Below are 13843 nucleotides of genomic sequence, written 5' to 3' on the forward strand. Positions count from 1 at the left end.
ACTGTCCTTGGATAGATTCATAGATCCTATGAATCTATAATTATTTCAAAATTACAAGTGAACAAAAATAGTTTTAAATGTAATAATGAATTTAAATAGGTTTTCATGGTTTAGGGTTAATGGTGTCATGAATGGCATTTGGCATTTATTTTTATTAAAAAGAAATTTTTTTTTGAAGGAGAGAGAGTGAGCAGGGGAGGGGCAGAGAGAGAGGGAGACACAGAATCAGAAGCAGGCTCCTTGCTCTGAGCTATCAGCACAGAGCTGGATGAAGGGCTCGAACTCACTGAGCTGTGAGCTCATGACCTGAGCCAAAGTCAGACGGCCAACCGACTGAGCCACCCAGGTGCCCCGACATTTGGCATTTTAATGGAGTATAAAAAATGATAAAAGTGGTTACATTCTGGGAAAAAAATTTTTAACCTTATTTTGAGAAGAGGTCTGTAGTCTTTGCCAGGAAAAAAAAAAGTGATTTTTCTCTAAATTAAGAACAAACGTATTGAATCCTCAGACTAAGAAACACTATTCTTTTCTCACTTTCTCTGTGTAGACTCCCAAAGAATCTAAACACATCTGCAGACAGGGCTGTTCATCCTTGCCAATATGGCCCTGTGCCGAGTTTCTGAGACCTCAGAATGCACTGGTTAAATCAGGTAGCATGCAGGTATCATTGTGAAGGCAGCAGTCGTTAGCTGTTTGAATCTGATTTAAGTATTCACTTCCCAGAAAAAGGGTTCAGACTATAAATGCTTTTATTTCTCCATTATATTTATCTTGCTTAATTATGCTAGTATACATCTACATTTGAAAGAGCCATTCTATTGTGATGGAAAGCTAGAAGCCAGCCAAGAACCAAGTTCACAAAGCAGTTCTGTAGAAGATTACAGATGCTTAGCTGTTTGTATTGTGGCCCTCCTAGCTCCTGCAGAGTCTCACTGCCTTGTAAAACACCTATGGGCCAAATGGAATGGTCAAAAGAAACCAGCCCAGGCCTTGTGAAAGAGAAATGTTCCTTGTATTCCATCATGGAAGAAGCTTCCAGCCCAAAAGAAAACTACTTTATATCCAAATGTGCATGTTTGTGGGGCACCTGGCGGGCTGAGTTGGTAGAGTGTGTGAATCTTGATCTCAGGTTGTGAGTTCGAGCCCCATACTGGGTGTAGAGGTTACTTAAAAATAAAATCTTCTTTAAAAAAAAAACCCACAAATGTACATGTTGAACTATTGACTTTATAGCTCCCTCTTTTCTGAAAAGGAAAAAAAATGAGGGCACCTGGGTGGCTCAGTCGGTTAAGCATCAGACTTGGGCTCAGGTCATGATCTCAGGGTTCATGGGTTCAAGCCCCGCATCGGGCTCTGTGCTGACAGCTTGGAATCTGGAGCCTGCTTGGGATTCTGTGTCTCCCTTTTTTTAAAAGTTTATTTATTTCTGAGAGAGAGAGAGAGAGCACGCATGAACAGGGGAGAGAGAGTCAGAGAGAGAGGGAGATACATAATCCAAAGCAGGCTCCAGGCTCTGAGCTAGCTGTCGGCACAGAGCCTGAGGTGGGACTTGAACCCATGAACCATGAGATCATGATGTGAGCTAAAGTCGGACGCTTAACCGACTGAGCCACCCAGGCGCCCCTCTGTGTCTCCCTTTGTCTCTGCCCCTTCCCCACTTGTGCTCTGTCTCTCTCTCTCTCTCAGAAATAAACATTTAAAAAAATGAAAAGGAAAAAAATGATCTTTATTTTCTCATTGTATATTGTGACTCAGAATCATTCCTCTGTGGTCTAGTTGCTGGTTTTTATGTCTTACGATTGGGAATAAAAGAGGGATGTGAAGTTGGAAGTGCAGAAAGTGAAGGCCAAGAGTCAGAAACAAGGGTCCTTCATTTTCAGGCCCCACTGAGGGCTATTCCCCTCAAGCTGACCACTATAAAAAGGTAAATGAGGTCTGATGGCCAGTGGCATGCTCCTTGTCAGTGACTCTGAGGGAGAGAGAGTGAAAGGAGAAAAACCAAGGTAAGTGGAGGGAAGGATCAGATATATGATAGTGACCTAAACAAATCCGTTGGGTTACACGCATGCCTTTATATTGACAGTATTAGCGTCAAGGGTTTCTGACTCCTGTTTCATCATATTACTATAACTTTTCCTGTAACAGTCTGACTTTGTATTTTTTATAGGTTTTTGATGGAAGTGGATCATTTTTGTCCTACATTAATACATCTGCTGACCCACTGTATGGCCCCCAAGGCCTGGCCCTAACTTCAGACGGTCATGTTGTGGTTGCAGACTCTGGAAACCACTGTTTCAAGGTCTACCGGTACTTACAGTAGGGGTGGGCAGCTGGACCCCCCTCTCCCAAAGGTCTTGCACTATAAACTGGAATGGATTTCTCAAAGCGGGACCAGATTACACTAGACTTTTCATGCTAGAAGGAATCATTGGTGAACTTTCCGAGGTGATTTCTGAATGTAACAATTTCCTTAAAAACTGCATATCTGATTTCTGTAATTCGCCTTTAGGGTTTGAAAGAAAGAAATCCCTTCTACTGAATCTATGGAAACTGCAGCGTTCCACACCTGTGAACTATGGCTTCTAGGACAGGGATTTGTGTAGTTGAACTGATTTTGCAAATCAAACAAGCACTAAAAAAAACCTAGAATATTTAAAGGTGTTTGTTAATCCTGTGAATGGTAGCTTTTGTGCAGAGCCTCCAAAAACAAAACAAAACAAAACAAAAACAGAATCTGTTGTACTTTATTTAACTTCAATTACAAGACCCGGGGGATATTCTAACCTCACTTTTACAGTCGGTATTAACTCATGCAACATTTTTTGGTTATCAATAGCTATATGTAAATTAGGAGAAAATAAGACTGTCTTGCAAAACCCTCCCAGGTGTGATGAGGCAGGCCTCTTGAGTTTAGCGCTTAAAACCACCGCACATATCCTAGCCTTTCTGGGTTAGATCAAAGATCCTTTTTGTATGCTCTTCTCACCTTTTCTCTCCGGCTCCCCTTGTATCAAAAAACAGAGTCCATTTTCAGGGAAACCTGAAGTTCCTAATGCTTTGAAAAGCATATTACAATAGCAGTGCCACCTCTTGGTTAACAAAGGGCCCCCTCCACTCCAGTTAGTGCACTGGCATGTAATCAAGAAAATGTCAGTCACATTCTATGTGCCATGTTTTCTAGTTTCTCTCCTCTTCCACTTCATGAAAGCGAAAGCTTTACCTCCTGCAAAATGTCAGCACGTGTAGTAGGACACCAGTGTCCTAGGACAGAGAGCCATAAGTAGCCCTTTGGAGGACGGATGGTGTCAACCAAAGGCATGTGATTGATTAATGGTCTCCCCTTAGAAAGCAAGTGTTACCAAAGTCGTGTTATCTCGAAAGCATTACAGGTAAGGGCATGTTATGGTTATTTATCATTGTCTAATGAATAGTAGAGGCATTAAAGGACTATGTATACATGATTAGGGTAAGGTAGAATGCATCATATATATATATATATATATATATATATAGCTGAACCTTTGGTTTATTGAAATAGGCAGCACTCTGAAAGACAGAAGCATCGTCCACCACATCCCGTTACTGCACAGTTTAAAGCCGTCCCGGGTAGAGCAAGCCCTGAAACAGGCTTAATTTCACCATTTCCAATGATGGTACTGGCTGACTTTTAGTCAGAAAATGGCCTTCTGTGCTTTCAAACACAAAACAAAACAAAAACAGGTTGAAAGAAAAAGAAACGTTGAACTTGAATTACTTTTAGTTTAAACTAAGTATAAATGGGTTTTGAGAAATGCGACAAAAAATTTAGTCAATTGTTAACCTGTCATCAATATTATAAGGTAAGATGTGGTCTACTTCCACTGTTTAATTTTCTACTCAGTTCTACCAAATAGGATGTCGTGTTTGGCATCTTTGATGACTTTGGGATCTTTTTCACTGAAAGCACCTTAGAACTGTACTATAAGAAAACATTTCCCATATGTATCATTATATGTGATGTTTATTGCTTATTAATTTATAACCCAGTCATTCTCTTATATATATGACTTGTTTTAATTTAGAAGGGAAATCTAGCTACTTCCAATTGTCTATCAAGTTTCTTATGCCCAGATTGACCTCTGAAAAAATGTTTTCAGGAAGATTGACATGTAGGTTTAGAATTTTTTTCTTTTTTTTTTTCTAGTTAGGTAGAGTTTTCAGAATATTTGAGACTGTGATAAAGTTGTAAAATTCAATAACATTTTTAGGATGTTAAATAAGATACTAGTTCCTAACATCAGCAAACTAAGTCTTTGAATTTAAACGTTCGTGTTTAACGAGTGCTTACTAGATGCCAGGCACTATGCTAGGCACTGGGGATACAGCAATAGACAAAAGAGACAAAAATCCCTGCCTGCTTGGAGTTTACACTCTAGGGGAGGGACATTTACTAACCTTCTGCATAAAAGATAAGCTAGACCCTTGATAGGTCCTAGACTGTTTAAAAGAAAACCTTTTAAATTGGTTAAAATAATGTTTGTTTGTTTTCACAAGTAAAAATGTCTTCCTGTTTAGATTCCATCACAGGCTCTTGGTCTTAAAACTAGTTTACTTAAAAGAGTTTTTTTGCACAACATTGAAATTGTACTTGTGAATTTAGAAATTAGCTAGCCATCCTACCGTATCAGACTGGGTATCTCAATAATAGATTGAATACAAGGCTCTTTTTTTTTTTTTTTAATCTGTCAATATTGGCACAAACTGGAATGGAAGAATAGATAGTTTGATTCAGACCTGTTCCACTATCTGTTACTAAAACACATGCTGTGGGCACTCTAAAAAACACTGTATTTCCCCCCCAAAATATGTAATCGTGTATGTTAAAGTATAGATAATGTTTCACATTTGGATACATATGAGCATTTACTGTATTTCTTAGTGAGCATCTTTGAGGAGGGAAAGTGCTGCTGACAAGATAGAGTAGACAAGATTTAAGTGAAATTTTGTCACATTCTATGGAAAATGGTTTCTGGTAAACTGAGGATATTAAAATAAGTGATTTTTTTTTCCCTGAGCTCTCATTATTGTTTGATTTCTCTTTGTCAAGTGTACAGAATCTGTCATACGTTCATGATAAGTAGCACTGAGAAATTACCCATTCAAATATCCCCTGGGCACTTAACGGCAGAATATTGCCGGTTTGAATGTAAAGGTCAGTGACAATGTATTCCCTCCAAAACAGACCTCCCCTGCTGGACTTAGGGGACGAGGTGACTTGACCATCCAGAAACACATGAATAAAAAGCCTTTATGACTGTTCACCATTTTTTAAATGGTACTTAGTATCTTGGTCAAACTTTAGTCTCCCGTAACTAAACAAATGCCCAAGTTTCCTTATTTTAATTTACGCTTTGACTAGATTTGAGACAAATAAATACTACAGGTCCATGCAACTAGGACAAACTTGCTTCTACTACTAAATATACAGGGTATGTCCTCACATGGAGTTGACTGGAATAGCAGTTCACTAGCAAGTGTCTGTGGATCCGTAACATTGAAGGATTCACATAAATACTTTGCTAATACTTACTGAGTTAATTGGAGGAAATAGCAAATAAACATTAGGTAATGTGCAGATTACTTCAAAAGGGAAAAACCTTTTTGTACATTTGGACTCTATAGTATCCTCCCTATTCACCAGCTTCTGGAAAGGGAGGAGTGTTTTTAGTTTACTAATTTAAAAACAAGACATTTCCAGGTAGGATAAAATTGAAGCTATTTGCTGAGAACATCATCTAATTTTGCTTAAAATCGAAAGTCGTAATACTGTTGCATTCTGTAAATGTTGCAGGGTTTTAAAATTTACAATTATTTTAATATTTTTGATAACTAGGAATCTAGTATTGCCATAAAGGAAACTAAGTGCCCATTAAAGATTTGTTTGGTATAAATAAATGATTTTTTTGTTTTGTTTTAAATGACAGTAAGCTACAAATCATGATGTTAATCTTAAACTTTCTGAAGATGAACTGTGTGGCAGTGATTGTGTGGTCTGTTTGTGAAGAATGTATGAAAGCTATTAATATTCTAAAATAGATTAATAAATTGGCTATGTTGTCCCAATGAATGTACAGCACGTCCATTAACTTTCAAAAGCAACACAGCCTTAAACTCAATGCTTTTGCTTTATGACATGGGAATGTTCTGTCATCAACAGAGTGTATTCTTGTAATAGAATTCTTTATATCATTTTCAATTCTATAGCCTTTCAATCCTATGTATGAGTATGAAGGGTTTCTGCTTCCTTTGTTTCTTTTTAAATTTTGTACATTCCATCTTTATAGGTCTGTTTCATATGTTTTGTGTATAGAACACTAAGTCTTGTGCACTCTGACATTGATACTGATATATTCTCATTTGTTCTTTTATGAATCGAAATGCTGACTGCCTATTTAAAGAAAAGAATGAACGCTGTGCATCAAAGTGTTTGTATGTTCGTAGCTACATATGTACCACAGTATTTTGGATGCTTTAGTCTACAATAAAACTTTAAATTAATTCTGTCTTGAAACATAGGAGAAACAAGATTCATGTGTATACCTTTACCATGCACAAAATCTCAAATCATTATAATAAAGCTTGTTTTCTCCATTTCCAGGGTGAATGTTTATGTATTTTACATATTGCTTGCTTTTTTAGTAAAGGGAAATAAAGGAATGTTCTACAATATGGGGAAGATACCAATACCTCAACCAAACTGTTTATAATAGTGAGAAAAGCTTAGTGTAATTTTTGTTGTTTATGATGCTAATAGTCTGGTGAGCATTTAGGATGTATCTTAAGCAGGAATTTGGAAAATCATGGCACATATGTCTAGCAAATATATTTGGAAGTCCAAATAGACCCTAAGCAATATGCTTATAATCCTTAAAGAATCACAGGACTGACCTTCTGGTAGTCAGGGTAGTCACGTTTCTAAGGGGTGAAGAACAAGAAAGGGACCTCACTATAAATATTGTCTTTAGGTTCCAAAATTTAATTAAAATAAAATTTATTACAATAAAAAAATTTAAAAGTTAGAAGTTTACTTATTTATAAAATGCTTTATTTTTGAGAGAGAGATAACACAAGCAGGGGACAGGCAGAGAGAGGGGGCACAGAGGATCCAAAGCAGGCTCCACGCTGAGAGCAGACAGCCAGATATGGGGCTCGAACTCACCAACTTCGAGACATGACCTGAGCTGAAGTTGGACACTTAACCAAGTGAGCCACCCAGCCTCCCCTACAATAAATTTTTTTTTTATATTACATCAAGTTTATGGCCAAGCATTTCAAGCATTGCTCATAACATCTAAAGATTATGTCCAGACAGTCCTCTGGAGGTTTCGTTGTAAAGGAACCTGATGATAAATGTACAGATAATAGGGTATCACTATATCATATCCTTTCAAAGAAGATAGTTTCCACTGACTTTCTTTTTTTTTTAATGTTTATTTTTGAGAGAGACAGAGCGTGAGTGGGAGAGGGGCAGAGAGAGAAGGAGACACAGAATTCGAAGGCTCCAGGCTCTGAGCTGTCAGGGCTCCAACCCACAAATCGTGAGATCACGACCTGAGCCAAAGTCAGATGCTGAACTGACTGAACCACCTAGGCGCCCCTCCACTGACTTTCTTGAATAATAAAATTTACATTAGTCTCTATTCATAATGTCAAAGTTATCATTTCAATGCCACTAACCTACAGGCCAGTATCTTCCCCACAAGACTTGAGGACAGATAACGCTCTCAATTTTGAGTGGTGTATGGATTTGATATTTGGTCTTTTGTTCTCCTATAAAGGACTCTTGTCTTTTTTCATTAATTATAAATAAGTCATGTCCTTACATATATGCATAGAACTTTTTTATTTATAGGCTTTTTGATTTTTCATTAAGCCTGGGGTTTTTATTTCGCCGTGATGGAATGAATACTAAAATTTATCTTCTTTGAACAGTGGAGGGACACAACAAAAATTTCTTGTTTTGTTTTTCTGGAGGGTTAAAAAAAAACTTATAATAGATTGTAACTCTACAGGAGGAGACTAAGTCAGTCTTGGAAGGACAGATGAAACAGAAATGAGAAAAAAGCCAAACATAACGCTACTGCTAATGCTAATGCTTCAAACCAGTGACTGTGAATATTAGTTTTATTTAATCCTGCTTCCACTCTTCACTTATTTTTTCTTTTAACCAAGCAGGCATCATTGCCATCATGGGCTGTTTGGAGGTTTTCAGAAGCAGAAAGCATGGCATTCCTGATAAAAGCCAGTTGCCCTACGTTTAAACATATCTCAAATTATCCTTTGAGAACTCATTTCACATAAAGCCAGATGCGCTCCTTTCCAGAGCAGCCAAGTTCAATTAAAGCTGCAGTTTATTATTTAGCCTAAGTAAAGAGGCAGGAAGGGCAAATGACATTCTATCCTTTCTCCTCCCTATTGTCTTTTTTTGTAGTTGCCGTCATTTAATAAATACCTAAGACCTAGTGATACACCAGGGTTTAGGGTAGGTGTAAGGGATGTAAAGATGAATGATAAAGCCCCATGACCTCCAAGAGCTTACAGTTTGTTTAGTGAACCAGGCCAGGTAATTATAATACCACAAGTGCTGCTTTTATATGTATTCATTAGCAAATATTTACTGAGTTTAGTATGTTCTAGCCACTAGGGGATAGCAGCATGCTAAAAAGTCCCTGTTCTCATGGAGCTTTACTGGAATGAAACTTAAATGAATATATATTTATACATATATATATATACATACATACATTCATATTCAACATGTATATATATACATATATGTGTGTGCGCATGTATATATAATATATATTGGCTAGTTACATAATTTGTGGGAGCTGATGCAAAATGAAAATGCAGGAACCCTCCTTCAAAAACAATATAAAAGGTTTTTTCCTTTTTTTCCATGGCCTCTTGACCTGTGGGGGTGGTTTTTATTTGCTATTTAATGTCATACTCCCTTGGGCATAGGGCTACTTGCTGGGTAAGTACAGACCCTCACGGGCACCTAGGGCCCCACACCATGACTCAGACTCCCCCGTGGCTTGGGCCCGGGCTCCCTGCCAGGAATGAAGGGTGGTAGAGGGGCTGGCTGGGGGCTGAGAGAACTGGCAGCTAAGAACTCACCCTAGAGGAAAGCAGAGGGCTGGTGTTGCATCTGGACCACTGAGGAGCCAACGCTTGCTAAAAGATGGCGAGAGGGCATGAGTGGCCCAGGAAGGAGCAAATAGTTCAATGTCGTGAGGCCAGAGAATGCTCAAGCAGAAATGACGAGAAATGAGACAGGGCTACAAAAAGGAGTAAGTTACTTTGCCTGTTCTCCCAGGTGGAATGATTCAAAGAGCATTAGTAACTATGATACAGAGCAAATTAAGGTAATAACCATAAGTGTTAATAAAGCACAAGGGGTTCCAAGTTATCACATGATTCATGGGGACAATCCTGCTTTATGCCACATAATTATACATAACAGTCCCTTTCATTCTCAGATATGCCCTGTTTGGATGATAAATTGTATACTTATTCTACACCAGTGTTTCTCAACCTTTTTTCCACTATCATCCCCCTAAGGAGCACTTTTAGACATTTTTTCCTAATATCCCCTACCCCTACTCTATGAAATTTTACTACCAGAGACATACCATGTATCATTTTACATACTATAGCCCTTTGGTGAGCCACAGGCCATCTGAGATTTTTCCAGCTTCCAGGAGCCCTCATTGAAACTGATGCTCTGCACAAATGACACAATAGCATTATCATTTCTAACTCAAGAGATGTGGTGTGACTGAGAAGTTGATAATATTGACTATTTCTTGGGGCTCCTGGGCAGCTCAGTTAGTTGGGCGTCTGGCTCTTGGTTTTGGCTCAGGTCATGATCTGTTGACTGATGGTGAGTTTGAGCCCCCTATCGGGCTGTCTGCTGTCATTGCAGAGCCCACTTTGGGTCCTCTGTCCCCCCCCACACACACCCCTCCTCTGCTCATGCTCTCTCTTTCTCTCTCAAAAATAAACATTTTTAAAAAACTTTTAAAAAATGTTCTCCTCTCTTGGTTTTTCATTCTATTTCTTTCCCTACCTTGCAGATTTTTCCCTCTGTCTTTTCCAAATTACTTTCTTTCCCTGCTTCCTTGATAATAAGTTTCTCCTAGAGGTCACACTTTTCAGAATTTCCAGGAAGGGCAATGAGAAGGTTATCTTCAATTTGGAGTATTATTTCCTAAAAAAGCAAGGGAACCGGAGACAGGAGAATGTGTCTCTTTTCTCCTTGGTGGTGTCATTCTGAGGTTTGGTATTCCAAAACTGGAGCGCACATCAGGAATCTCAGAGAAGTGTAACCACAGTACAGGGACGTTTAGGATATAGCTACAGTTCCAATGAGCAACCCACTCTAGGTGCCCTTCGTACTCATCTTTCCCAAGAGAAGACCCAATTGAGTCAATTTGTCACTATCCAAGGTCTCCTTAGCCACCTCAAAGGCAAGTGGCTTGCTCTATGTCCATCCTGTACGCTCTAGCCCTGGTCTAGCCGGGCATGGCCCAGATGGCAGAGAGTTCATTAGTTGCACATAGCAAGGACCACACCTGTGTGCAGCAAGAATGCCGGGGTTAAAGACAGAAAGCAGCCAAGGGCCTGGAAGGCACCTGGAGATTCACCATGTCCTCTCCAGTGGAGTTCTGTCCTCAGATCTCATCTCTCCTGTGTTCTCTCCTTCCACAAACTCGTCCATTCTCTTGGGCAAAGCAGATCAGTTTGTAAAGACTTGTAAATACCCACACCGAGAAGTGCACACATGTTTAGTGGCTTTGCTCCTTTCCCATCTCTCCCTTGCTGCCTCCCAAGTCCCAAATAAATTACCAGCACATCTTTGTCTCAAGCTCTGTTTTGGGGAAAACTCAGGGGATTCTGGGTTTCCACGTTCCTAGTCTAGAAGGGAGGTTCTGGGGGGGTGGGGCATGTCTCTGTGGCCCTGCAGATTCCTTGCCTATGGGGAGGGTTGTGGCTGGAGTAAGGGCAACAGGTCCCTCTAAGGAGCAGGGTCTTGGGCAAGGCAGCTGAGATGGAAGGGCAGTTCTGACTAACACATAAACTCCTTACTGGTGTGACCTGTCTGGTTCATCTTCACACCCTTTGCAGTCAGCAGGTAAAGTAAAAAGAATGAACTTAATCTATGCTTCAGGATTTTGTAAAACACACATTTGTGTAATAAACAAATGCCATTTGGGTACCATAGCAAACACTAGATGGTGGATACAGGATCCAAATTCATGAGTCCTCCTCAGATGCTGCAAATATTTATTTACCATACTTAAAAACGTGTATACTACGTCTACCTGCTCCATAGTATTGCAAAACTTGGGGTGTCTCAAGACATCTATTAAAAGGTAAATTGAAGCATATTAGGAGTCTGAGCAAAATCTGTTCGAATCAGGCAGTGCCAAACTGGAAGTGGATAGGATTGCTCTGGCGACAGGAGCCAGCCAAATGACGTATATAGGGAAAGAGCAGAACCAAAGAAATTCTTTGATTCACTAAAGCTTAAAGTCTTGTTGGCTGATGTAAGTCTTCAGTGTTTTGATTTCCTAACCTTGAGGCATTTACAGGCTTAGATTGTGGTTTGCCCTTGCAGGCTGCTGCAGCATTAGAACCACACAATAGAGTTTAATGGTTTCCTTGTTTAATTGAACACATATGAATGGTATATATGATAATTTCAAAATTCTATTGGTAAGGATAATAAATGGGAAAGCATTACCCAATACAAATAATTAAGATTTTTAATAAAGTACAATATCCTTTCTTTTCAACTGAAAACCATATCTAGTTATCCCCACGTCAATGAAGAGACGGTGTTCTTAAATACCCAGTACATTTATCTGATACACATTTATTGTTTACCATGTGTTGGGCACTGTGCTAGGTCTTGGTGACACTAAAATAGTTGGCTTAACCTCTGCCACAGGAAGGAGCTTGATACTACAGGGAAGCTGTCAAAGAAAACAGTTATAAAATGAATGTGGGATGCTGTGATAAGACTGCAGATTGCTACAGCATACCACCGAAGAGACCCGATCTGCTTGTGCCATGGGAGGGGGAGACACGGAAAATGTTTCCTGAAGCGAGTCAAATGTCAGGTCTCCCAGACATCTCAGCTATCTAAAGAGGGACAAGAATAAGCCAAATGGAGAAAGGCCATTCCAGATGGAGGGAACAGGTATGGCAGTTCCAGAGCCAAGTAAGGCAAGTCTTCCCACAAGCGTCACCTTTATGATTTTTGTCAAATCTACTTATCACCAGTGCAGTAACTTAGTATTTTCTTAAGTATCACTTTCCTTTTTTCTGACAGATTTCATCCATATCTAGAGCAATACATGAGAAATGCAGAGTATAATGGGCTACTTATACTTTTATAGTACATATTAAAACATGTATTAAATGGCTACCCATTTACTATTTTATTTTATTTTTTTAGATATTTCTCTTTTTTGCCCATTTACTATTTTAATATCAGGTCATGTACCATCAATCACAGAGTATCCTAATGCACCTTGGGGAAAACTAAATTAATGGAACTCTAAGCAATCAATATAACCCTTCCCTTGCTTCTGTTCCTTTTCGTTTCTTTTTTAATGTTTATTTATTTTGAGAAAAATAGTGTGAACAGGGAGGGGGCAGAGAGAGGGAGAGAGAGAACCTTATGCAGGTTCTGATATGGAACCCACAAACTGTGAGATCATGACCTGAGCCAAGGTAAAGAGTTAGAAGCTCAACCCACTGAGCCACTCAGGCGCCCCTTGCCTCTGCTTCTTAAAGAAGCAAAAGGAGATACAAATTTCAACTTTAGATGCCACTCTTCACGTTTTCAGTAAAATTACTATGCTTTAAAATGGGTCAAAATAACGTACAATAATTTTCAAAATAATTGATAAGTCCGAGTTAATTTTGTAGTGCCTTTAGGCTAATACCTGAACTTTATCCCTGACTATTCATGTATTTTCAAGACATCAGGTAGCGGGTTTTCCACAGCTTTCATTTGAACCTCATTATTTTGTTTATCTAAAACAAACAAGTACACCTAAGGGAAAAGCAAACAATACAAAGTGATATTTAAAACCTGGGAAAACAGTGAAGCGAGGTTGCAGAGAAAAGGGTAAAATTAGGAAAGAGAAGAAAGTCCGCCCCAGGCTGGGCAAATCCGGATGGATGGGGGCAGCGCTTCCTTCTCCGGCAGCCAAATCGCCTCTATTTTCTAAGGCCAACTTAAGCCGGGTTTCTACGGCGCGAGGAAACCGTGCCCTAAAGTGAGGGCTCAAGACTTTCTAAAAAAAGGAGTCACCTTATATGTCAGGAGCGCAGAGGCGGGAGCCGCGGAGATAACAGTCCCAGGAGCGCCCTGGCGGACCCCGCCCCTCTCCGGCCGGCCGCTCCGCCAGGCCGCCAGGGGTCGCCGCGCACCGTTGGGATGGAGGTCGGCTTCCCTCCCACCTCTTCCTCATCGCTGCTCCGCCCCCTGGCGGCGTCCGCGCCAAAATCAAACCCGCCTCGTCCCGCCCCGCCTCTCGCCTCGCGCCTCGCGCAGCTCCGGCCTTCAGAAGACCCGCTATGGTAAGAACCGAGGCCACGCTCCAGGCTCGCGCTCCTCCCGCCTCCCCGGGCGGCGGATCCCCCCGACAGCGTGTAGTCCCGGCGGGCCTCGGGGGCCTGGCTCCCACGGAGGGGCCGCCAGCCTGACGGCGGCCCGAGCTCAGAGGCTGAGGCGTGGCCCTGGGCCTGCTACCCCTACGCCGCCGGGCGTCCGCCGCCTCCC

General features: G+C 40.4%; 2 protein-coding genes across 3 annotated transcripts in view; both read left to right on the forward strand.

Annotated features, from left to right (window-relative positions):
• The window catches only part of TRIM2 (tripartite motif containing 2), a 166964-nt gene extending 160327 nt beyond the window's left edge, over positions 1–6637 (forward strand). For both annotated transcript variants that reach the window (XM_039234340.1, XM_039234341.1), the window contains one exon: positions 2171–6637. In XM_039234340.1, the coding sequence (XP_039090271.1) occupies positions 2171–2323 (153 nt within the window). In that variant the 3' untranslated portion in view covers positions 2324–6637. The remainder of the gene's footprint in view (positions 1–2170) is intronic.
• A 3997-nt stretch (positions 6638–10634) lies between these two features.
• Positions 10635–13843, forward strand: part of MND1 (meiotic nuclear divisions 1) — a 68012-nt gene continuing 64803 nt past the window's right edge. The window contains exons 1-2 of the mRNA XM_039234374.1: positions 10635–10800; positions 13291–13829. Of these exons, the coding sequence (XP_039090305.1) occupies positions 10635–10800; positions 13291–13829 (705 nt within the window). The remainder of the gene's footprint in view (positions 10801–13290; positions 13830–13843) is intronic.

This window comes from Hyaena hyaena, unplaced genomic scaffold (assembly GCF_003009895.1).
Source record: "Hyaena hyaena isolate Hyena2069 unplaced genomic scaffold, ASM300989v1 scaffold_89, whole genome shotgun sequence".
NCBI classification, from domain to species: domain Eukaryota; kingdom Metazoa; phylum Chordata; class Mammalia; order Carnivora; family Hyaenidae; genus Hyaena; species Hyaena hyaena.